Source organism: Felis catus, chromosome A2 (genome assembly GCF_018350175.1).
Source record: "Felis catus isolate Fca126 chromosome A2, F.catus_Fca126_mat1.0, whole genome shotgun sequence".
Classification (NCBI taxonomy): domain Eukaryota; kingdom Metazoa; phylum Chordata; class Mammalia; order Carnivora; family Felidae; genus Felis; species Felis catus.
In genome coordinates this window covers 123815806-123842306 of record NC_058369.1, presented here as the reverse complement: position 1 = coordinate 123842306, position 26501 = coordinate 123815806, and the positions used below count along the sequence as shown (strand labels likewise).

Genomic DNA, 26501 nt, shown 5'->3' with positions numbered 1-26501 from the left:
CACGACTTATTGCCTGTGCATGTTATTTAACCCCCTGGGCTCCTTCCTATCTACAAGGGTAATAACAGCAATTGGTTTTTAAAGATTAAATCACCCGTTTTTAAGGGTTTAGCTCAATGACCAACACATAAAAAGCGCTCAGTATATACAGCTTTTCGCCCAGCACCCAAACGTCTAAACACACTGTACGCTATGTTTCAACCATGCTCCGGAAAATTCGAGAATTTCTATGGAGAGTCTTGCTTTCTTCAAAGCTGTCTGAATCCCAGCACCACGTAGCAGCAGCGCTCATAGTCTAATCCCACCCGGGACTGCAAAGTCACTTCGCACCCGCACCCAGGGTCCCAGGGGCGGGGCTTTCCGGCTGCCCCGCCGGCCTCCTCCGCTCGCCTGGCCGCCACCGCCAGGGGTCGCGCGCCGAACTCCGGCATCGGCCGGCCAGGCAGGGGGCTCACGGAGCTCCGAGCGCCGACTTGGGGCCGCGGCCCGGGGAGGTGGCCGGCGGGCTGGCGGGAGGCGGGGACCGGGAGGCCTCGGCGGAGACGGAGGGCGCTGCCCGGGCGGACGGCGGGAGGGGGCGCTGCGGGGCCGGCCCGGGCGCGGCGCGGCGCGGCGCGGAGGAAGTGCCGTCTTCGCTGCCTCGGCCGCCTCAGGCGCCTCAGGCGCGCCGCGGGTCGCCTCAGCCGCGCGGGCCGCGATGTCTTCCCGGCCCGGGCGTGACGACGCGCGAGTCGGAGGCGCGCGGCGGCCGCGGGAGTCGGCCGAGCAGGAGCTGCAGCGGCGCCGAGAGCAGAAGCGGCGGCGGCACGACGCGCAGCAGCTGCAGCAGCTCAAGCACCTGGAGTCCTTGTGAGTGCGCGCCGCCCGCGCTCCTCCGCGAGGCGTGCGGTCGGGGTGGCGCGGGGGCGCGTGAGGCTGGGTCCCCGGGGGACCCCGGCGCGGGCAGCGGGACCCCGGCCAAGCCGGCCGCCAGTTCCGGCCCCGCGCGGCGCGGCCACCCGACTTCCAGTGGCGCCTCCGCGGGGAAGGAAGGGCCGTTCCCCCCGCGCGCCGAGCGGCCGGGACCGGCAGGGGAAGCGCGGGCTCTAATCCCCCGCGCGAGGTCGGCGTGCGGCCGGGGCTCTGCGGGGCGGGTGCGGCGGATCCGGCGGCACTTAGTAAGCGCTCGGGCGCGATTTGGGGACTGAACGCGCGGCCAAGTGCAGTGAGCGCTGCGGTCGTGCCCTTTCACGGTGTCGGTTCAGAGGGCCCCCGGTGGACCGGGTCAAATCCGCATTCTCTTCATCTGCTGCGAAGGAGGGACGAGAACCAGCCGTCCTGTACCGTTCGTGCGGCCCGGAGGGGAGGGCCGGAGAATGGGGTGACGGACTGTCCCTGAAGATTCCGAAGGTGGCTGTCAGGTGGAAGGAAGAGCGTGGAGACTTGTTCTCTTTAGTCCTGAGGATTTTGAGCAGCATGAAGGGTGGGGGCTACGAAGAGGCCCGTTCCAGCTGAGCAGAAAGAATGAGGACCCGGGTCTCCCGTTCCTGCTGGTCAGCGTGGCCTGACTTCAAGAGGCCCCGTGCAAGGCCAGCTCCAGCGGGTTCGAGGAGAGTGCCCATGGCTGTGGGAGAGCGGCAGGTTGTAGAGGAGATGGAAACATCAGGCGGGAGGTGCATTTATGGCCTCTCGGTGCTTTTCTGTGATTGTCACTCTGTAATGAGCTCCAGAAGGCAAACGCAAGTTTGCTGTTCCCTGAGTTATTCAATAAATGACACGTTTTTCTTTCAGGCACTTCTGTTACCTGCACTAAGATGATCATGTAAAGAAAAGTCTTCAAAGGAGTCAAATCCTTTGTAATTAATCCTTTGACGCAAAATGCATTGCGTTGTTGGAGGCTGGCCTGCTCTTTTCAATGGGACCCTTCAGCCATCAACTACCTTCCTTTGAATTTGTGAAAACAGTTGTAAATTGACTTTTTTTAGGGAATGTCATTGCTAATAATAGATTTCACAATGTGTAGTTCCATCACACTCCTTTTCATCTTGGCAATAACAATTACATATTTTTCAGGAATTTGGATTTGCGTTTGGCCATCTGTTGTTTTTGTACAATTCTTGTGGCTCAAAGGAGGTGTTACTGGATTATTGGGTTCATAGACTGTACCACCAAACTCCCTTTGGTCTCTTTTTTTTTTTTTTTTAACGTTTATTTATTTTTGGGGCAGAGAGAGACAGAGCATGAATGGGGAAGGGTCAGAGAGAGAGGGAGGCACAGAATCTGAAACAGGCTCCAGGCTCTGAGCGGCCAGCACAGAGCCAGACGCGGGGTTCGAACTCACAGACTGCGAGATCACGACCTGAGCCAAAGTCGGACGCTCAACCACTGAGCCACCCAGGCGCCCCTGGTCTCTTTGCATCAATATTTCTAATGAATGACTGCAGATGAACTGTATCATTTCCCCAGTTTGTGCAGATTTACATTGTTCTTGCTAGGTTATGCCACCACTTTATGTTTGAAAATATATATATTTTTTAAATTTTTTTTTCAACGTTTATTTATTTTTGGGACAGAGAGAGACAGAGCATGAACGGGGGAGGGGCAGAGAGAGAGGGAGACACAGAATTGGAAATAGGCTCCAGGCTCTGAGCCATCAGCCCAGAGCCCGACGCGGGGCTCAAACTCACGGACCGCGAGATCGTGACCTGGCTGAAGTCGGACGCTTAACCGACTGTGCCACCCAGGCGCCCCTGTGTTTGAAAATATTTTAAGCATTTGCTTCGGAAAATAACTGTAGCACACCTAAAAAGCTAAGTCTATTCATGCCTACTTGTTTACTATGTAATCTTCATGGGCAGATCCTCCTCTGTCTGCTCAGAAAAGCTCTAGAAAAGTTTTCTGGCATTTGTCATTTACCACCTGGCACATTGTTTTCTTCTACCTCTGCTGGTCGAGATCTCGGCCTCTGTGATGCTAATGCTCCCTCCAGTCTTGAGGTGCCTCATGAAGCTCTTGAGAGCATGGACTTGTCTTCAACAGAAGGGACAAAAGCCAGCATTGTGAAGTGTATGGTGTGATATGTTCACCCATGTGGAAGTTGAGGCTCCGGGGGTTAAGTAACGTGCCCCAAGTACACAGTGAGAATGAATCATAATTCAAAGGTTTTTACCTCCAAAGCCCGTGAAGTTTCTGCTCTGCCTTGCTTCACTTCTACAGGATTCTCATTCAACTGATTTGGAACTGAAAAATACTTCTACTAGAATTTGGGGTCTTACACTCCAAAAAGATAGACCATCTCCTTTTATCAGGGCAGTTATAAAGAGCTATTGATACTTATGAGAGGACTTTTCATTTTATATGTTTTTTTGGATGTAACTAGTTATATCGTTATGCTTTTAGTTCTCCCTTCTAGTACCTAGCAACATGCCTGGGACAATAATTGATTGGTTACTTCGACAGGGAGCAAGTTTTTATGTTGAACACTTAATATTACCTGAATATCAAATTTAGTTTTGCCTATTGTACCTGCTCCCTTTTTGTGGGAGGAAACTATCAAGTTGGTTAGGGCTAGGGTGGGGATTATGTTCCTGAAACAATTACAGAAACAGCATTGTTAAAAGAGAAATGCAGCCTATATAACTCTATAGCTGATATGAACTCCTAATAGCATATTTTTGGCGCCATTTTTCTTTCTTAGTCCCAACTTATCTTTGGTTTTTCTCTCAGAGATACGTTAACCTGGGCTAATACCAACATTGCTGTAGATACCACTGATACCACTTTTCTTTTGCAGTTAAAAAGCATTTTGTAGGTTGGTACATGTAGGTGTGAATACAGTGAAACACAGGTCTCTGCCATTAATGAACGTTAGTTCCTTTCCCTGGTTACAGGCAGGCATGTAACCAATTTCTTAGATATCCTTGTAGAGGTAACTTGGTGTGTGTGCGTGTGTGCGCAGGCACATCGCATGCACGTGGCCACATATAGTCTCCTTTTTCCCATACACACAAATAGAAGCTTACCAAATACACTGTTTTGTTCCCTCTGCCCTCCCCCTACCTTTTTTTTTTACTTAAAACTATAATGGAAATTGTTCCATATCAGTATCTAATTCACTCTTCTAAGATTTATCAGTGTTTATCGGTTGATAAAAGTAATACATATTCATTATAGAAAATTTAATTAGTCACCCTTGCTTCACCATTTGGGTGCAGCAATGTTAAAGCATTCACATTTACAACTTTTTGGAGTCTTCACAGTTTTAAACTAGCTAGCTGCTATGGCCAGATATCTTCAGTAAAATGTGCTTTGCAGGCGTTGAATAGACCCAGGATATTTGGTTATAATGTTTCGTTTCTTCATTCTTATTTTTGCTTTTGGTCCTATCAACATTCACAGCTAAAAGCCAAATAAATACCCACGCAGTGTGTGTTATAGCTAGTAGTGTGTCAGTACTTAAAAATGAACATGAGCATTTGGTGTTGATTTTCCAGATTTGGAATCCAGAACCCTTTTAGGGCACTTCAGCAGAGTGATAGGAAGTGAAAATGAGTTGGGAGCATAGACATGATGCGTATGTACCTTAAGACCCTTGGGAGTCTGTGAGCTCCAAGGGAACGTACATTCCCACACATCATACATCTGCTTGCTCTAGCAGCATTGAGTAAAGAATGTCGTCCAGGCACCATGCAGGGGTCCTACACCCCGAGTCCAGTGAGGTCAGTACGGGCACAGAGGGCTGTCAGAACTGAGGAATGGATGGCTCACTCTGCGGGCAGGGTGAGTGGGCAGGATTTGAACTGAGAGCTGCAGGGATATGGGAAAGGAAGCCTCTAGGACAGATCACCATCGCCTCCATCCCCTGCAACAGGCCCTTCCCTCCAGTTTTGTTCCTGCCCCCCTGCACTGCCTCCATCCAGGTTAGAACAGATTCCTCAGCCTTCCCCACATGAGCCTCCATGCTGAGTAAGTGGAAGTTATGGTAGGTAAATAACCTGACAACCGTGACAGTCTGGAAGCATGATTAGCTCTTGGGTCTTCCCACACATTTCGCCTGCAATCTCTTGCTTTCTCTTCTTCGAAAATAAATTCATTGTGCTCAGACACCAAGTTACCATTTCAGTGAATTTTAGTTCTAGATCTCTGCAGGATGTGGTGTAGCATCAGTTTACTTATAAGATCTCTGACTGTTGGGCATATTTTACTAACTGCTTTAGATCTAATGCAGTTTTAAGGTTTTACTAAAGATATTCTTTTCATTTTGACCTCTAGTTGCTTTTTGCTCATTAAAACGTATTGTGTTCCTGTTAACATGATTGACGGCAGTTTTTCTTTTCCTTTCTAGTTATGAAAAACCTCCTCCTGGGCTTATCAAGGTCAGTGTGAAGTTTGTACCTTTGGTTATTCTCTCAGACATATTTGACTCAGTGCTCAGACTCAGTAACTTGTTATGAAAAACTGTTATATAAGGTTTGGAACATCTTTTTTCATAACCCTGCTTCTCCCTGCCAGTCAGTCCATACACTTTGTGTCTCCAGCCTGTGTCTTTGTAGAAATGTAATCAACCGTGTGACTGTTCCCTAAGAAACGGTGGCAGGCCCATGTGTTCCTCAGCGATCGGTCCCCTTCTCTGTCTCCTGCTGTGGCTGCATCTTCTCACCGCTCTGCTCCATCTCTGACTCACTCAGTGCTGGTTTCCTGAGTGTCAGCTCAGAGAACAATAGTCTGTGTGGAGACTGGAAGCTCCTCTAGTCCAGCCCCTGGTGCAGGACACCCCCTACCACCTCCTGCTAACCTGGCCATGTTGTCCAGTGTCTGTGAGAGTGAGACTTACAGGGCTCTTTAGAGGCCAGAGCAACCTTATGCATGCTCACTTTCAAATAAAAGAAAAGATTTTTAGGGGCACCTGGCTGGCTCAGTCAGTAGAGCATGAGACTCTTGATCTCAGGGTCATGAGTTGAAGCCCCACGTTAGGGGTGGGGCCTACCTAAAATAAAAAATATATATTAAAAAATTTTAAATTAAAAGAGTTTTAGAAAATGTTCTTCTGTTATAGATTAAATATTCATGGAAACTGAAAAAAACCCCTCTTTAATTGTAAATGCATATATTCAGTGGTGAATATGCAACTCACAGATATAGATAGCATGTGTGTGACTAGAAAACATGACAATGGTCTTCAAGTTATAATCTATTTTAACATAACATTTTTATTCTAGATAATCCTGTTTTAATTCTTGAAATATATATGTGTATACACATATACATATATATACGTATATGTGTATATACATATGTTAAGTTTATTTATTTTCAGAGAGAGAGAGAGAGAGAGCACGCACACAAGAACAGGGGAGGGACAAGGAGAGGGAGGATCCGAAGCAGGCTCCATGCTGTCAGCCCAGATCCCGATGCAGGGCTTGAACCCACAAACCATTAGATCATGACCTGAGCCAAAACAAAGAGTCACATGCTTAAGCAAGTGAAACAGCCAGGCAAATTTATATTTTTTAATTTAATTTTTTTCTTTTTAACATTTATTTATTTTTGAGAGGCGGCGGGGGGCAGAGAGAGGGGAGACAGAGGATCCGAGGCAGGCCCTGTGCTGACAGCAGAGAGCTGAAACAGGGCTCAAACTCACAAACCGTGAGATCATGACCTGAACTGAAGTCGGATGCTTAAGTGACTGACTGAGCCACCTAGATGCCCCTTAAATTTTGTTTTTAAGTAATCTCTACACTCAATGTGGGGCTCAAACCTCAACCCCAAGATCAAGAGTTGCATGTTCCATCTCCTGAGCCAGCCAGGTGCCCCTACTTTAATTGTTACACCTTGCCTCATTCCACTAAGATTTTGTGGTCATGGAACCTTTTTTTGATCTTTAAATCTGATTTACGTTAGAATTTGGAGCTCACAGATCATTCCCAAATGAAGGGCAGATTTCTGCTTTACTAGTAACCTTTCTCTAAGAACAACTACTTTGTTTTCATGATATAGTCCTTCTGGTATGTTTATTTCTGGTTTTTCTGTCAGGTATAATTTGTCTTTCTAGTACTGGAGAGGGTAACAGGATGACGTGGGCATGTCCAGCCCATGTGAAAGCCAGGCAGTGCTGTGTTCTGAAGCAGGTAGGAGAGAATTCCAGTGCTCTTTTGCCACGTCGTGTACATGTTGTTTCCTTTTTTAGGAAGATGAGACTAAGCCGGAAGACTGTATACCAGATGTACCAGGCAACGAACATGCCAGGGAATTTCTGGCTCACGCACCAACTAAAGGACTTTGGATGCCACTCGGGAAAGAAGTCAAAGTTATGCAGTGTGAGTATGGGAGAGTTTCAGGTAACACTCCTCAGTACACACAAGTTATATATTACGACTCACAGAGCGTGTTTACCTCTTTTTTTTTCCCTCACCAAGACCTGTTAAGCCAAGGCGTGATGTCTGTTTCATAGTTAAGGAAGCTGAGCTGTGTATGTTAGTGAGTGTCTAAGAGGCAGAGCAGGGCTTTGACTTCAGGGCTTCTGACTCCCAAGGGCAGTGGTTGCCCACAGGACCGTAGCTGCCTTTGGAGTACACTCCTTGGTAATATTCAAGTAACAGAAAGGATACTCTGTTGTAGAAATGCTAGGAGGGACAAGGAGGTACATTGGGATACATTGGAGGGGGCAGATCCCTTTGTGTCTTGCCTCAGTCCTTTGCACCTCCCCCCCCCCCATCCGTGGTGTTAAGGTTTCATCCATGTGACCTGAGGGGGGGGGGGTCCAGAGCAGGAGTGCTGTGTGTGCACGCCCCCACCCCACCAGAGCTGCAACACCTTCATCCAGCTTAAGTGGTATTTGGTATTTGAAGAAAGGGTACTGCTGCCATTTAAAGACGTTTGTTTGTACAAAGATTCTTCATGCACATAATTAAAATAGTTCCCAGTCTCTTTTTCTCCATTCCCACTTTTAGCTCTTTTAGTTGGTTATTTTGATATTTATCTTCATATGCCTAAGATCACATTTACATTGCATTGATTTTTCAGGTTTAGGTGGTATCTGTTAACATCATACAATGGAAGATGAGAATTTAGCTCTTACTACACATATGTACCCTTACTATATCACATCTTCCCCAAAATAGTTTTTTCATAATTTTGGTTAGATAATCCTGGGTACTTACTTTATTATAATTATGTTCAGAGCTGAGTCATGTAGTAAAGTGATTACTTTTCCTTTATGCATCCTGAATAATTCCCTCTCCCTCCCGCCCCAGATTAACAGTTATCTTGTTTTTGGTGTGTGTTATGTGCATGTGTTTTATTATTATTGTTTTTGGTTTCCATGTACTGATTTCTTTTTACTCAGTCTCAAATTGTTCTAAAGATTGAATCTTAAGACCTCTAAATGCCTGAGACATTGTATTAATTACATTCTTCTGAAAATGGTTGCTCCCATGCTTATCATCCAGGAATCTCCCTTCACTTTGTGTTGTTTGTTTGAGAGAGAGCGAACAGGGGAGAGGGAGAGAGAGAATCTTAAGCAGGGTCCACGCCCAGTATGGAAGCTGACAAGGGCTCAATCTTAGGACCACGAGATCATGACCTGAGCTGAAATCAAGAGTCGTACACTTAACCAACTGAGGCACTTAGGCACGCCTCACTTTGTGTTATGAATTGAATGTTTGTGTCCCTCCATAAATTCTTACGTTGAAGCCCTAATCCCCAATAGGATGGTATTTGGAGATAGGACCTTTGGGTGGTAATTAGGATTGGATAAAGTATTGAGGGTGCCTCCGATGATATGATTAGTTCCTTTTTTTTTTTTTTTGATGTTTATTTATCTTTGAAGGTGAGAGGGACACAGCGTGAGGGGGAAGGGGCAGAGAGAGAGGGAGACACAGAATCCAATGCAGGCTCCAGGCTCTGAGCTGTCAGCACAGAGCCCGACGCGGGGCTCAAACCCACAAACCACAAGATCATGACCTGAGTTGAAGTCGGAGGCTTAACTGATTGAGTCACCCAGGCGCCCCTGATGAGTTCCTTTTAAGAAGAGACCAAAGAGCTTGCTCTCTTTCTACTGTGTAAGGACACACCATGAGAGGATACAGCTGTCTGCAAGCCAGGAGGACAGTAATCATCAGAAACCAACTCTTTTGGCACCCAGATTTTAGATCTCCAGTCCCTAGCCTATGAGAAAACAAATTCCTATTGTGTAAGTGACCCACTCTATATTATGGGAGCCGGAACTAAGACACTCATTCTGCAGTTTCCCTTAGCTGCTTTCTTGTCTTGAATTTCCTGTTTTCCTATATGTTGATTCGTCTTTGTTGTTTTAATTTCTTGTTTTGGTGGAGCCAAGACCATTAAATGGGGAAAGAGCAGTCTTTTAAAAAAAACTGGACATCCTCTTGCAAAAGAATGAAGTTGGGTCCTTATCTAATATCATACATAAAATTTAACTCTAAGTGGATCAAAGACTTAAATATAATACCTAAAACTATAAAATCTCTTAGAAGAAAACAGGGCAAAGCTGCACAAAATTGGATTTGGTAATGATTTTTTGGATGAAACACCAAAGGTACAGCCAACAAAAGAAAAAACAGACAAATTTGACTTCATGAAAACCACAAAATTTTGTGAATAAAAGACATTAACAAAAGAGTAAAAAGCCAACTAACAGAATGGGAGAAAATATTTGTAAATCATATATCTAATAAGGGATTATATCTGTAATATATAGAGAACTCCTAAAAACAACAAAGAAACAACCTGATTAAAATTTGGCAAAGGACTTGAATAGACATTTCTCCAAAGAAGATATACAGGTATCCAGTAAGCCCATGAAAAGATTCTCAGCATCAGTAATTAGTGAAATACAACCTCATACCTGTTAGGATGGCTACTATCAAAAAAACGGGCACCTGGGTGGTTCAGTCAGCTAAGCATCCAGGTTTGGCTCAGGTCATGATCTCCCGGTTTGTGCATTCAAGCCCTGCATCAGGCTCTGTGCTGACAGCTCAAAGCGTGGAGCCTGCTTACGATTCTGTGTCTCTTTCGCTCTCTGCCCCTCCCCCATTCATGCACTGTCTCTCTTTCTCTCTCTCAAGAATAAATAAAACATTTAAAAAACTTGAAAAAAAACAAAATAAATGTTGGCACATGTGCACAGCCTTCTAGCTTCCCAAGATTGTGTCAGAATTTTTAAAAGCCCTCTGTGGACATCTCATTACCTGGATCATTAAAATTTTTAGCTCGGCTCTTATTTATCCATATCACAGCTGTTGGGAGCTGTGATATTAAACAATTGCAGGTAATTGTTTTCAACAAATATCCTAAGGGATTGGGCTTTTACTGTAGAGTAAACTACATGACTGGTTAAATAGCAACAACACCCTGCCAGTGTGGCTCTGTGCTTTGGGGTTAGGGATTTTTGAGAGACTCAAAACCTGGCCTTACCCCATTGAGAGTGCAGGATTGCTGCTTTTCATAGTTGTCATGGTTGCAAGGCTGCTAGTTTTCAAGATTATTCTGGCAATCAGGAGAGAGGGTTGGGAGTAGGCCTGGTTAAAATGCCAGAAACCCTTCTGTTCTTACCAAACTTCATTAGCGTTTCTTGAATTAATGGTCCTCAGATTGTGGCAAACCTTTGATTAATTTACAGGGTTTCAAGTAAATTGATGTGGGCAAATTTGCAACTATTTTCAGTGCTTTTATGGAGGCTGTCACTTGGCCATTCTTGAAGTGCTTCTTGGCTTATTCCCCTTGGAAAGAATTCTCTTCATTTTCATTTTTATGACTTGTCAGGAAGGGAGTGAAAACAGGTAAATGTATTTAGTCTGTCATCTTTACCCAGAAGTCTACAGCTGTTTTTTTTTTTTTTTTTTAAGTTTGAAAACCACTGCTCTCTTTTATGAGGTAGTTACTTACATTTCAATTACCATTTTATGGCTATGTACATTGACTTGGAAAATAAGTGTCAGAGTTGGGACCAGAGCCAGTTTTACTCACTTGTGATTTTCAAGGACCTGCAGAAGTTCCAGTGATGTGTTGATACGGTCATATGATTTTGCAAAATTTGCCAAGGCAAGGTATTTTTCTTTCTAAAGAGCCCCCTTCCACAAACCCATAATTTAAGCTCAGGCCCCACAAAATTTGGACTCCTCCCAGACAGGATGAAAGACACATGTACATGTACATATTTTCATTGATTTTGTTGATTGTAGTGTTATCTAGAACAGTGGTTTTCAAACTTTAACATGTCTATAAATCACCAGTTAATCCTTTAAAATTCTAATATGTGTCAGTATTTCTGGGGTGGAGCTAACAGTATACATTTCTAACAATCTCCCACGTGTTGCTGATTTGGCTTGTCCATGACCGCATTTTGAATAGCAAGAATCACCTTTCGTTTAATGATACGACAATTTTGAACACAAAAAAAGACTTTGGTTTGAAGGAGTATAGTCCTTTTTTCCTGAATTTTAAATTAATTAGGAGAGTTAATGAAAGACAGGGACAGCTTGGAGGCAATCAATAAAGAATCTTCAAACTTCACTTTTTTTCAATGGTTTCCTGCCTCCAGCCCTCAAAATTAAAAAGGAAAAACTTCCCTTCTCATTCACTTCACGCTTTTAGTAGCTGTCAGCATGAAGAAAACCTGGCTGATCTTAGCTGTAATCCCTTTACCTGCTTCCTGACTTCCTTGGTTGGAGTTGCTTAATGTCCAAACATTTAACTCACTGTTCTCATATGACTTCCTGATCTACCTCAAATCTAGATGGTTCTAAGAGGACCAGGTGAGAGAAATAATAAGCATCTCACCCATTCCTGCTTTGTTCACCACTTCATTTTCCCTATATCTCAATGCCTGATGCCATGTCCATAGTCACTAAAATTCCACAAAGTTGTGTACTTCCCTCTGTTGTCCTGGAACATGTGTATGTATTTTCTTACTGTGTTTCTTCCCCATTCCTCATCACAGCTGTCTGCTTCTAAATAATATACTTTTTTTTTTTTAATTTTTTTTTCAACGTTTATTTATTTTTGGGACAGAGAGAGACAGAGCATGAACGGGGGAGGGGCAGAGAGAGAGGGAGACACAGAATCGGAAACAGGCTCCAGGCTCTGAGCCATCAGCCCAGAGCCTGACGCGGGGCTCGAACTCATGGACCACGAGATCGTGACCTGGCTGAAGTCGGACGCTTAACCAACTGCGCCACCCAGGCGCCCCTAAATAATATACTTTTTACAAAGGACAATTTCCCTGTTCAGCAGGTGAAGCCATATTAGAGTGCTAATGAAATTAACATTTTAAGATAATTTGTGATTTGGTTTAATTAAAGGGGAGGGATTGTGCAGTTTTTGATTCAGTCAGAGAAAGAAGCTAGTTGCTCTAGTGTCTGAAATTGTAAATGAGGATCAGAGTCACTTGATGAATAGAAAAGACCTTCTCTTTGAAAAATACAGTAAGCTACAGACAAAAAAAAATTCACTCTTCACAATACTTTTACACTGGATTGCTTAATACTTATCTGGTGAAGTAATATTTACTCCCAAAGCTACACGATTAAAGGATGCTTGGGAAGTAATCAGTTTCCCTTTATTTTCTAGGATTGTACATGGTTCATCCAGTCATTGCATTTGCTTTTAGAATTGGAGTTTAATGAATAAAAACTTTAATATGATGTACTGATTCTTCATCTTCATTAAATGAAACTGTTACTTACAGAAATACTTCCTTTTTTCTTTGTTTTTAGGCTGGCGTTGTAAGCGGTATGGTCACCGAACAGGCGACAAAGAATGCCCTTTTTTTATCAAAGGCAACCAAAAATTAGAACAGTTCAGAGTAGTAAGTAGAACCCCACCTTGTCAATTTACATTTTTCAGAAGTAGTGAATATTAACGAACCAGGGAGTAATCGGCGAACTGGAAATTCACATAGAACACATTCTGAGAGATTTTTGGCCAGAATATCCGGTATTGACTACATCTCTTGTTAAATTACATTTGTGTGACAGATTAGTTAACAAAAAACTAACTTTTTATTAAAGTGTTACTTGTTTATACCTTGGGAATAGTGATTCTTTTTCTAAAGCAGACATTTTTATTTATTCAATCACTTGTTTTCAGTTATATAAAACATAACTATAATTAGGGTTTTAGTTTCCCATTTTTTTTTAATGTTTATTTATTTTTGAGACAGACAGAGTGTGAGCAGGGGAGGGGCAGAGAGAGAGGGAGACACAGAATCCAAAGCAGGTTCCAGGCTCTGAGCTGTCAGCACAGAGCCCAATGCGGGGCTCAAACTCATGAACCTTGAGATCATGACCTGAGCTGAAGTCAGATGCTTAACCAACTGAGCCACCCAGGCACCCCTCCCAGTTTTTAAAGAGTAGATGTCTTTATAAGCTATAAGTGTGTATATAAATTATATATGCTCTTTAGACAGTAAAATAGACTTATCATTTCCTCACTTTATTTTAATAGAGTCATCTTCTAAAGGTGTTAATTTACCATTCAGTAACTGCTTCTGCCAAGTGAAATATGCTACTGTCTGGATGTACTGAGGTTATCAGTATATGTCAAACTGGGGTCAACATTATTTAAGGTTTTAAGGAGTTTAAGATGTTGTGTTTTAATTTTAATAATCTGAAATAATTTCTTTTTGATCAATCATTCCACTTAAGTGGAATGTCGGTTTTTACAGATAGTATAGAACATAGTTTGATGATAAATCTCAAAAACTTTGAACATATTCTTTTTCCTTTTTTTTGACCAGAAACCCCATTTCCAAGAATTTATTTTAAGGATATAAGAGAACATCAACATATACACACTGTTTATGACTAAGGATATGTATGCATAATGATAACTCTCATATCATTGAAACGATGGAAACTGAAGAAAAATTGGAAACTTAATAGTCTAATATATCAACATAAATTTCTGTAACATACAAATGATTCAGTCATTAGGAATTATTATTTTAAGACTTTATTTTTAGAAAAAAAAAAAAGGTTTTATTTTTAGGGGCACCTGGGTGGCTCAGTTGGTTAAGTATCTGACTCTTGATTTTGGCTCAGGTCATGATCTCACAGTCCGTGGGTTTGAGCCTTGTGATGGGCTGTGTTCTGACAGCAGGAGCCTGCTTGGGATTCTCCATCTCCTTCTCTCTCTGCCCCTCCCCACTCATATGTGCATGCTTGCTCACTTGCTCTCTCTCTCAAAAATGAATAAAACATTAAAAAAAAAGATTTCATTTTTAAGTCATTTCTGCACCCAGTGTGGGCTTGAACTCACAACCTCCCCAGATCGTGAGTCACATGTTCTACCCACTGAGCTAGCCAGGTACTCCAGAAATTATGTTTTAGAAGACATGAAAAATGTTCATGAAGACACAAGTAAAAAACAATAGAGTTGTACATGTAATATGATTAATAATTTTTCATAATGATATTGATTGAAAGAAAGAGACAAATATTAATAGTAATTATCCCCAGGTAAGAAGGTAATAGGTTTTTTTAACATAATTTTTTTTTAATATGAAATTTACTGTCAAATTGGTTTCCATACAACACCCAGTGCTCATCCCAACAGGTGCCCTCCTCAGTGCCCATCACCCACCCCCCCCATCAACCCTCAGTTTATTCTGTTTTTTTTTTTTTTTAATTTTTTTTTTTTTAACGTTTATTTATTTTTGAGACAGAGAGAGACAGAGCATGAACGGGGAAGGGGCAGAGAGAGAGGGAGACACAGAATCGGAAGCAGGCTCCAGGCTCTGAGCCATCAGCCCAGGGCCTGACGCGGGGCTCGAACTCACGGACCGCGAGATCGTGACCTGGCTGAAGTCGGACGCTTAACTGACTGAGCCACCCAGGCGCCCCTATTCTCAGTTTTTAAGAGTCTTTTATGGTTTGGCTCTCTCCCTCTCTTTTTTTTTTCCTTCCCCTCCCCCAACATCTTCTGTTAAGTTTCTCAGGATCCACATAAGAGTGAAAACATATGGTATCTGTCTTTCTCTTTATGACTTATTTCACTTAGCATCACACTCTCCAGTTCCATCCACATTGCTACAAAAGGCCAGATTTCATTCTTTCTCACTGCCAAGTAGTCTTCCATTGTGTTTATAAACCACAATTTCTTTATCCATTCATCAGTTGAAGGACATTTAGGCTCTTTCCATAATTTGGCTATTGTTGAAAGTGCTGCTATAAACATTGGGGTACAAGTGCCCCTATGCATCAGCACTCCTGTATCCTTTGGGTAAATTCCTAGCAGTGCTATTGCTGGGTCATAGGGTAGATCTATTTTTAATTTTTTGAGGAACCTCCACACTGTTTTCCAGAGGGGCTGCACCAGTTTGCATTCCCACCGACAGTCCAAGAGGGTTGCTGTTTCTCCACATCCTCTCCAGCATCTATAGTCTCCTAATTTGTTCATTTTAGCCACTCTGACTGGCGAGAGGTGGTATCTCAGTGTGGTTTTGATTTGTATTTCCCTGATGAGGAGTGATGTTGAGCATCTTTTCATGTGCCTGTTGGCCATCTGGATGTCTTCTTTAGAGAAGTTTCTATTTGTGTTTTCTGCCCATTTCTTCACTGGATTATTTGTTTTTCAGGTGTGGAGTTTGGTGAGTTCCTTATAGATTTTGGATACTAGCCTTTTGTCTGATATGTCATTTGCAAGTATCTTCTCCCATTCCGTCGGTTGCCTTTTAGTTTTGTTGACTGTTTCCTTTGCGGTGCAGAAGCTTTTTATCTTCATGAGGGCCCAATAGTTCATTTTTGCTTTTAATTCCCTTGCCTTTGGAGATGTGGCAAGTCGGAAATTGCTGCGGCTGAGGTCAGAGAGGTTTTTTCCTGCTTTCTACTCTAGGGTTTTGATGGTTTCTTTTCTCACATTCAGGTCCTTTATCCATTTTGAGTTTATTTTTGTGAATGGTGTAAGAAAGTGGTCTAGCTTCATTCTTCTGCATGTTGCTGTCCAGTTCTCCCAGCACCATTTGTTAAAGAGACGGTCTTTTTTCCATTGGATATTCTTTCCTGCTTTGTCAAAGATTAGTTGGCCATACTTTTGTGGGTCCAGTTCTGGAGTTTCTATTCTATTCCATTGGTCTGTGTGTCTGTTTTTGTGCCAATGCCATGCTGTCTTGATGATTACAGCTTTGTAGTAGAGGCTAAAGTCTGGGATTGTGATGCCTCCCGCTTTGGTCTTCTTCTTCAATATTACTTTGGCTATTCGGGGTCTTTTGTGGTGCCATACAAATTTTAGGATTGCTTGTTCTTGCTTCAAGAAGAATGCTGGTGCAATTTTGATTGAGATTGCATTGAATGTGTAGATAGCTTTGGATAGTATTGACATTTTAACAATATTTATTCTTCCAATCCATGAGCATGGAATGTTTTTCCATTTCTTCATATCTTCTTCAATTTCCTTCATAAGTTTTCTATAGTTTTCAGTATATAGGTCTTTTACATTTTTGGTTAGGTTTATTCCTAGGTATTTTATGACTCTTGGTGCAATTGTGAATGGGATCAGTTTATTTTGTCTTTCTATTGCTTCATTATTAGTGTATAAGAATGCAACTGATTTCTGTACATTAATTTTGTATCCTGCGACTTTGCTGAATTCATGTATCAGTTCTAGCAGACTTTTGGTGGAGTCTGTCGGGTTTTCCTTGTATAATATGTTATCTGCAAAAAGTGGTAGCTTGACTTCATCTTTGCCAATTTTGATGCCTTTGATTTCCTTTTGTTGTCTGATTGCTGATGCTAGCACCTCTAACACTATGTTAAATAACAGCGGTGAGAGTGAACATGGCTGTTGTGTTCCTGATCTCAGGGGGAAAGCTCTCAGTTTTTCCCCATTGAGGATGATATTAGCTGTGGGCTTTTCATAAATGGCTTTTATGATGTTTAAGTATGTTCCTTCTATCCTGACTTTCTCAAGGGTTTTTATTAAGAAAGCATGCTGAATTTTGTCAAATGCTTTTTCTCCATCGATTGGCAGGATCATATGATTCTTTTCTTTTTTTTTCTTAATGTGATGTATCACATTGATTGATTTGCAAATGTTGAACCAGCCCTGCAGCCCAGGAATGAATCCCACTTGATCATGGTGAATAATTCTTTTTATATGCTGTTGAATTCGATTTGCTAGTATCTTATTGAGAATTTTTGCATCCATATTCATCAGGGATATGGGCCTGTAGTTTTCTTTTTTTGCTGGGTCTCTGTCTGGTTTAGGAATCAAAGTAACACTGGCTTCATAGAATGAGTCTGGAAGTTTTCCTTCCCTTTCTGTTTTTTGGAACAGCTTGAGAAGGATAGGTATTATCTCTGCTTTAAATGTCTGGTAGAATTCCCCAGGGAAGCCATCTGGTCCTGGACTCTTATTTGTTGGGAGATTTTTGATAACTGATTCAATTTCTTCACTGGTTATGGGTCTGTTCAAGTTTTCTATTTCTTCCTGTTTGAGTTTTGGAAGTGTGTGGGTGCTTAGGAATTTGTCCATTTCTTCCAGGTTGTCCACTTGGTTGGTATATAATTTTTCATAGTATTCCCTGATAATTGCTTGTATTTCTGAGGGATTGGTTGTAATAATTCCATTTTCATTCATGATTTTATCTATTTGGGTCATCTCCCTTTTCTTTTTGAGAAGCCTGGCTAGAGGTTTATCAATTTTGTTTATGTTTTCAAAAAACCAACTCTTGGTTTCATTGATCTGCTCTACAGTTTTTTTAGATTCTGTATTGTTTATTTCTGCTCTGATATTTATTATTTCTCTTCTTCTTCTGGGTTTGGGGTGTCTTTGCTGTTCTGCTTCTATTTCCTTTAGGTGTGCTGTTAGATTTTGTATTTGGGATTTTTCTTGTTTCTTGAGATAGTCCTGGATTGCAATGTGTTTTCCTCTCAGGACTGCCTTCGTTGCATCCCAAAGCGTTTGAATTGTTGTATTTTCATTTTCATTTATTTCCATATATTTTTAAATTTCTTCTCTAATTGCCTGGTTGACCCATTCATTCTTTAGTAGGGTGTTCTTTAACCTTCATGCTTTTGGAGGTTTTCCAGACTAACCCAGAAAACTGCCAGAAGACTAGCAGAATGGACTCTCCAGAGCCAAGCTTAACATAATTTTTTGGTAACATTTAAAATTTCTACAAATTAGATTTATTCTTTTTAAAAATTGAGATAGTTTACCTACTGTAACATTCCTCCTACATGTATTCTTATTTTTAAGTAATTCAAGTCACTTTAAATTATCTGGACTTCTGGGGCACCTGGGTGGCTCAGTCGGTTAAGTGTCTAAGTCAGGTCATGATTTCATGGTTCGTGGGTTTGAGTCCTACGCCGGGTTCTGTGCTGACAGCTCAGAGCCTGCTTCAGATTCTGTCTCCGGCTCTCTCTGCCCTTCCCCCACTTGTGCTCTGTCTCTCTGTCTCTAAAATAAATAAACATTAAAAAAAATTATCTGTACTTCTGGTATACTTGCAGACTTTGTTTGAGGTACTTAACATATATTTTTGTGTACCTATAAATGTTCCATTCTTATGTATCATTTTGTAATTCACTTGCTTTTCTTAATACCATCTTAATCACCTTTCCAAACAGAACAAAGCAAATTACCTCAATATTTCTACCTTGAGTAGTAGTATTACATGATTCTGCCGTGGTTTATATTCTTGTAAAGGATATTTAAATTACAATCCGTATTTTCTAATTAGAAAATTCTTTGTTAAAGCCTCAATAGGGGGGCGCCTGGGTGGCTCAGTCAATTAAGCATCAGACTTTGGCTCAGGTCATGATCTCGCGATTTGTGAGTTTGAGCCCTGCGTCAGGCTGTGTGCTGACAGCCCAGAGCCTGGAACCTGCTTCAGATTCTGTGTCTCCCTCTCCCTCTGCCCTTCCTCTGTTTGCTCTGTCTCTCTCTGTTTGTCAATAATAAATAAACGTTTAAAAAAAATTTTTTTTTTAAAAAGCCTCAATAGGTTTTCAGTGATGGTAACCCTTAAGGATTAGAACTTTTTTTTTCATTTTTATTTTAGAGAGAGAGAATGTGCAAGCAGGGAGAGGGGCAAAGGGTGAGAGAGAGAACCCCAAGTAGCCTCCATGCTCAGTGCTCAGCACAGAGCCCAGCTTGAGGCTCGATCCCATGATCTCTGGACCATGACCTGAGCCGAAATCGAGTTGGATGCTCAACTGACTGAGCCACCCAGGTGCCCCTAGAACATATTAAATGTTACACCAAACAGGAAAAAAACCTGGTTTCAGTGAAATAGAGATTTAATTTTAATTTAACTAAACACTCCATGAAGCCCTAATCCAACCTTACCCTTCTCTAACCCTCAAGGCACATGAAGATCCCATGTATGACATCATACGAGAGAATAAAAGACATGAAAAGGATGTAAGGTGAGGTGGTCCTGGTGATAACAATACCCTCTTATATAAAGTTGGAAACATCCATTCCAGTATTAGATGAGTGGTTTGGTAAATATGGTACTTTAATTTACTTGTGAAATGTGTGGAAGGCAGGAGTAATCACTGGAAAGGCCAGTATGTGGGGAATGAGCAGGCCAGCCTTGTTCTATCTGGGTTGGCTTAAAGCAGTGGGTTTGGCCCAGCCTGCTCATACCACTGATAGTTGATGTTGGCAACCAACCATAGCTTAGTTTATCTTCTCCAGTGTCTTTAAGGGTCTGAGCTATTGTGAAAAATGATCCTTAGACATGAACAAAGATAGAGTGAAGAAACGGGAGAGTTTGTTTTTCCCAAAACTGGTGACGCCGAGTAATAATTGTTTTGAGGAGGTAGATTACTTGAGCAGCTGGGGGCGGTGAGTAGGGAAAGTAGGCATCTGTTAGAAGTTCTGTGGTAAGGACTCGAGAAACATGCAGAAATATTTAGGACAATGGAAAGAACACAGAATGGCTCATATACTGGTTACAGTCCTGTCAAACAGGCACGGACGTGGACAAGAACGGGGAAGACCTGCACAAATAAAAATAAGTACCATCTTTCTCAAGGTGGTTATTCATGACATTTTTTACCCTCACTGCTGCTCTCACATCATTTTTATCTACAATTTTTTTAAAATATGGTTCTTTGGTCAAACTTCTGTTTAGGATACAGCAGTTAAAACAGTTACTGGAGGATTCCACCTCCGATGAAGATGGGAGCAGCTCCAGCTCCTCAGAATGTAAAGAGAAACACAAGAAAAAGAAGAAGAAAGAAAAGCATAAGAAAAGGAAAAAAGAAAAGAAGAAGAAGAAAAAACAAAAGCATAAGTCTTCCAAGTTGAATGAGAGTTCAGACTCGGACTGACAAGGACTTGACCTATTCCATGTTCTCCTCTCAAAAATCAGACACTGTGGCCCCAGACCAGAGGGTGTGGAATCGGGGAGGACTTGGAGACCCCAAGAGAGCAGGGCATTCGGTGTCACGCGTGTGAATTCTCACCTGCCTTCCAGCAAAGACGTGACCCCCGGAGGGTGAGTTGTGTCTTCCCTGATGCTGGCTCTGGACAGCGGCTGATTTCAGGCAGGAAAGCGTTGTTCATTGTCTTCCTCCCACTGATCCTTGCAGTTTGTGATTCCTTCCAGCTGCCTCTGCCAGTAGGGTGAGACTGAGGGAATGAGTCTCTGAGGAAGCTCCAGGTGCTACTTGCAGCCTTCCCCTCCCCCTGGGAGCGTTCCCAGAATTCCCAGAGACTCCAGGCATGGCTTTTCTCTGTTGTCGAGGATAATAAAAGCTCATTATTTATTAAGTGTGGTAATTTTTTATTTCTTAATAATGCATGCATGTGCTCCAAATTTAAAAGGTACATAAGGTTTTTAATCATGACAATTCTTCCTTTTCTCCCCCAGCCACTCAGTTCCCTTCCCCAGTGTCTAATGTTACCAATTTATTGTGAAGTCATCAGGAAATATTTATGTATCATAGAAAAAGTTTTTTCTCTTTTTAGCATGGTATGAACATTTGTCGACACTGATTTTTCATTTTTGAAAAAATGTTTGAGAGAGAACAGGAGCAGGGGAGGGGCACAGAGAGGAGGAGACAGAGAATCCTAAGCAGCCTCTGCACTGTCAGTGAAGCGCCCCACTCGGGCCTCTAACTCATGAATCATGAGATCATGACCAGAGCCAAAAACCAAGAGTCAGATTCTTAACCGACTGAGCCCACCAGGTGCTCCCATTTTTTCATTTTTTAACTCAACAGTATAAAGCATGTTGGGCTTTGCTGCACTCAAAAGACCTATGCTCATAAACCCTGGCATGATTGCTTGAGGGTTTTTTGGAGGGGTGGGATACCCTGTAATAACATTGAAAAATTATGTATTTAACTTGCTTAGTTCTTACTGCTATTTTCCCACAACTATTATTATTTCTAGAGTAGTAGATTCAGAAAAATTATAAGGTGATCCAGATTACTGTACTGGGTCAGCTACCCACATCCTCAAATACATCCTCATCCTGTTGGCTAAGCACAGCCCACCTATGAACAGCTGCAGCTGAGGCAGCTCAGCTGGTTGGGGTGGTGCCTGCAGCTAGGGGAGAGTGTCTGTTCTTTGCTGAGCCAAAGTGGAGCCAGATCTTGGTCATAAGCAGGTGTCCCTCCCTCTCCACTAGCATCTGTTGCTGCTATCATCATTCAGGGTCCCTGGAACACATTATTCCTACTTTTTGCCACTTTCTCTGAGGTTTCTCCTCTCTAAAGAGTGGCTGATGCAGTCCAGTCTGGCTCCTTCTCTAGCTCCCTTCAGTAACTGTTCCTAGCCTTGGTCTTAGAAAGTTTATCTCAGTAACACAATTGGCCCAGATTAGAATGACCAGGATTTGTTATTTCTGAAAACTGTAAGGCCAGTTCATTCAGCCGTGTCTTACATTTACCCTAGGGATCCTAGCTGAGCATGCAATGAAAAAATTCTCCTTCCAGGAATTTTCTTTCTCCTGCTGGAAACCCATTCCTGATAAACATATTCTGTTACAATATGGGAGAATAATATCGATGATTCTTAAACTACGGAGCAGCAAAATCACCTGGAGTGGCTGTTGAAATAGATTCCTCTGTCCTGTTCCTAGAGTTTTAGAATTTCTGATTTACTAGGTCTGGAGTGGACTGGAGAGTTTGCAATTCTGACAAATGCCCGAAGGATGCTGACGCTATTGGTTTGGGGGCCAGACTTGGAGAAACACTGCTCCAAATGTTAAACCTCTTCTTGAAGCCTTCTTCCACTTCCTGCTTTAACTGGAATCTTGCCATCCGCTGCAGACTTTGCAAGTTAATTCCTTCTCTCTCACTCCAGGTTTCTCTGTCTTCTGTTTCTGGCCTAGATTCTGTGGTTCTTTCCTTCAGTCTGTCATATCCCTTGACCTGTCTTTTTGTCCGGTTTACCCAGAAGAACCTCAAACTAACCTCTTCCTCCTCTGTTCCAATTCCCAGACCGCTGAGCCCATAAAGCTCATCAATCAAAAGTTCTTCATCCTGAAATCTCTCCCTTCAGACTCAGTACTCTCCAGTCCTATTTAGAAAATTAAGAGAAGTCACCAGAACTCCTTCTACCAAGGTATATATCAACCTGTCATCATGGTTGTGGTAGGCATGTAGTAGTATTATAGTAGTAGGCAGTAGAATTATAAAGTAACCTCCAAGATTTTTTGCCCAAATCTGTAGAACTTGTTACTATAATGGATTTTATTCCCATGATTAGATTATAATACACAATTGATCTTTTCGTAACTATGTGGATGGTCAGAACCAAATCACATGGTGTTTTTAAAACCAGAAGTTTTTAAATTTTCTGACAGGTAGCAAAGAGGAAGTCACATTCTGAGTTTGAGAAAGACATGATGTGCTGTTGGTGGATTTATTTTAAAATGAAGGGGTCCAGGCATCTGGCTGGCTCAGTCAGTAAAGCATGCAACTCTTGATCTTGGGGTTGTAAACTGAAACCCCACATTGGGTGTAGAGATTATTTAAAATCTTAAAAAAAAAAAAAGTTAAAAGAAAGGAAGGGGCCATATAGCAAGGAAATGGGGCAGCTTCCAAGAGGTAAAAGCAATCGTAGTCAACAGCCAGCAAGGAAATGGTCACCTCAGTCCTACAGTACTTGCAGGGAACTCACTTCTGCTAATAGTCAAAATGACCTTGGGCACTATTCTTCTCCACAGCCTTCAGGTAATAGCCTAGCCCTGCCCACACCTCATTTTGGCATTACAAAGTGCTAAGCTGAGAATCTATTCTACCCAGATTTCTGACCTACAGACCTATGAGATGATAAATGGGTGATGCTTTTATTTTTCATTTTTTAAAAAATTCAGACTTACTGTTTTCAGAGCCATTTTAGGTTCACAATGGAAGTGAGCAGAAACTACAGAGATTACCCATATATTCTGTGTCCTCACATACCCACAACCCCACCTCTCACTTCAACACCAGAATGGTCCACTTGTTACATTCGATATCCTACCCTAGTGCACCTATCTCCCACAGAGGCTTCTGCCATGGGAAGTTGTGATTTTCCGTGTCTGCCTCTCTCTCCAATTTTTGGATCAGTAGTTTTGTCATGACCTCCATTCTTTGATGAATTTAGGGAGATTTGGTAATTTTTTAGTTCTTTTTACTTCTCAGGACAGAGTGAAGACTCCCTTCTACTCCTGAAACCAATACTATCCTATATATTAACTAACTTGAATCTAAATAAAAAGACTTCTTATCTCCTCATATGCTAGTCCAGAAACCGGAAGTCAGCGGTTATTGTTTTAAGCCACTACGTTTGTTGAAATTAGTGACGTGTCTGGAAGCTTCTTTTGGGCAGAGACCATCTTGTTTCATGTTCTAGTCTCAACTTTGTTTATTTTGAGAGAGAGTTGCATGTGCACATTCGTGTGCAAGCAGGGCAGGGGCAGAGAGGGAGGGAGGGAGAGAGAGAGAGAGAGAGAGAGAGAGAGAGAGAGGGAGAGAGAATCTCAAGAAGGCTCCATGCTGAGCATGGAACCCAACATGGGGCTCAATCTCATGACCATGGGATCATAACCTAAGCCAAAATCAAGAGTCAGACACTAAACTGACTGAGCCACCCAGGTGCACCTCTAGATTCAACTTCTTTTATTTCTTTTGAGAGAGAGAAAGCACAAGTTGGGGAGGGTCAGAGAGAGAGGAGAGAGAGAGAATTCCCAGCAGTCTCCACACTGCCAGCACAGAGCCCAATGTTCAAACTTCTGAGCCATGAGATCATGACCCGAGCTGGTCAGATTCTCAACCGACTGAGCCACCCAGGTGCCCCTAGACTTCTAACAGAATGTGAATTTATTAGAAGTACGGTTACATGCTCCAGTTGGAACCTGATTTGGAAGTTGTAGTGGATGCTTTGTTGTGCTACTGGTATCTGCCTAGTTCCCACTGCTGACTTTCGGACTAAAATATTTACCCTCCCACTTGCTGGGATGGCTAACAACTGACAACTTACAACTGACTTCCCCTATCCAGGGATTTGATCTTTCTTGAAGAAAGCCACAGTACCCAAGGTCATGCTTCCTTTCTAAGGGTCATCCTGTATCAGTGACTGGTCAGTGCACGGGTATAGGGGTGTCCTCTTACCCCAGTTGAGAAAATTCTGCAGGATTATTGCAGCTCAGGAGCTCCCAATTGGATTGGCTGAGGTCTTTGTTGTTGCTGCATCATATCCAAACTTCTTCCCTATGCTTAATCATCCTTTCTTTGCCCCTTCAGAGATTTTACTCCCCAAAGCACTCTCCATTAAAGCACTCCCTGCACACAAATCTTCATGTCAGAGTCTGACCCTAAGGAACTCAATGTGCCATGGGGTATAATAACTGCTTGGGAAAATGAAACGGAAGGTGGCATCAGGATATACCCTTCATTTTGGACTCCAGTTTCCAAACCTATGCTTGACTTCTCATCTGGCCTCTAGAATAAAGACTTTGGGAAGGATTACAAAGCAGGGAAGTGTTCATTGGAGTTGTCCTCTTTTTCTGTTTCCTCTTCCATATACCGGCATTACCATCTTTCCTAACTTCTAGGGTCCAATATCTTCCTACTAGCCAGAGAGCCCCAGTTATGGTCCATTTAAATGCCTTGAATTAGTTTACCCACACTTCAAACTCCTATTTCACAGGTGTCAAAAAAGCAATCAGATTCAACTCCTATTAACACATTAATGAAAAACCATACTCTTTAATCTTCTCATGGGGATTTATAGGTGAATGAATCAGACTGTTGGAATTTGAATGAATCAGAACTGTTGGTAGGGAGTTAGAGTAGTGGAATGCCTTCCTGTAGTTCCCAAATAAGCTCAGAAGTTGGATTATCTGGACTCAAGTATTCCTTATTGTTCAGTTATTCCAGCCTTCCCATTTCAGTTATGTTCTGGGCTTGAAATGTTGGTGGGAACAGTGCCAAGGACAAAACTGTTCATTTAAATTGACACTAAGCCATTCATTCACAAATACTTGAGTGCATATGATGTTCCAGGCTCTATACTAACTATTCCATGGAGATAATTTACTGGAGACAATAATCTACAGCCCTAAGGAATACATGGTCTCAAGGTTGAAAACGTTGTAACTCTCCTGTGATATGTCACATAATGGGCTATGAAAGTGAAAATGCAGGTGTTACTAGAAGACACATAGGAGAGTCACATAATCCAGCCATGGTGGGGATAGGGGTCACAGATATTCTCCTAGAATATCTACTCCATCTTTTAAATAGGAGTTAGGCAGGAAATAAGTCAGATCTTCTCATAAGACCAGCTTTAGAAACCGTATCATCTTTTGCTTGCCTTTTTGCATCTCATCTGAAAACATGCAGTGCCATCACTTTTTACCATCTCCTTAGTCCATCTTGAGAGATACTTTGTTACCATATGGAGTTAAAAATATAAAAATATAGTAAAAAAAAAATATATATATATATAGTTAAAATTACTGGACAACTTAGAGGCAATATTGAGTGGATCCATCCATATGTATCAAAATATTGTTGATACGATCACTCAGAGAGCCCTTCCAAGAGGTTACCCTAGCCTCTCCATATCTGCCAAATACCTATATCTTATAATTACTCGTAGGACAGCCTTCATCCACATATAAACATTTTGGCACCTAGCCACAGACTTAACCTGTATCTTTTATTGGGAGAAGACTGGTGCCACAAATTTACCATCTAGGTCATAGGTTCCGAGTATAAGGAACTCTTGTTTGCCTAAAGTTTCCCTTGTTTCTACAAGTGTATACTGGAAGTAAGTAACATACTACAAACCACCATGGGACACACCCATCAGTGGACCTACTATATGCCTGGTTTCCATTTATAAAAAATGAAAAAGGTACTGTCTCTCTCTTCAGGGTAGTTCCTGTTCATGCGGAATCCATCTATTTAGTCTGTCCTCAACTCTGCCATCCTTTTCCCCATATTTAAAGGTCCCTGAGATTATAAGACAGTAATAGACATGGCAGAAGTATTCAGGAATGACCCAACTCTGTTGGTGTTACCAGTGATGTGGCCATTTTGAGACGGGAACAA

At 42.2% G+C, this 26501-nt stretch overlaps 1 protein-coding gene across 7 annotated transcripts in view; it reads left to right on the top strand.

Moving 5' to 3' along the window:
- Positions 1-609: 609 nt before the first annotated feature.
- LOC101095968 (retinitis pigmentosa 9 protein) overlaps positions 610-26501 on the top strand; it is a 42324-nt gene continuing 16432 nt past the window's right edge. For 4 of the 7 annotated variants that reach the window (XR_006594370.1, XR_006594372.1, XR_006594369.1 and 1 more), the window contains exons 1-6: positions 610-849; positions 5324-5354; positions 7166-7295; positions 12714-12805; positions 19306-19367; positions 20081-20446. Coding sequence is in view for 1 of the 7 variants with exons in the window: in XM_045052582.1 (XP_044908517.1) it covers positions 698-849; positions 5324-5354; positions 7166-7295; positions 12714-12805; positions 19306-19367; positions 20081-20279 (666 nt within the window). In the remaining 6 variants the exon portion in view is untranslated. Of the gene's footprint in view, positions 850-5323; positions 5355-7165; positions 7296-12713; positions 12806-19305; positions 19368-20080; positions 20722-22397; positions 22522-26501 lie in introns of those variants that run through there. The other 3 variants (XR_006594373.1, XR_006594371.1, XM_045052582.1) reach the window with 2 other exon arrangements.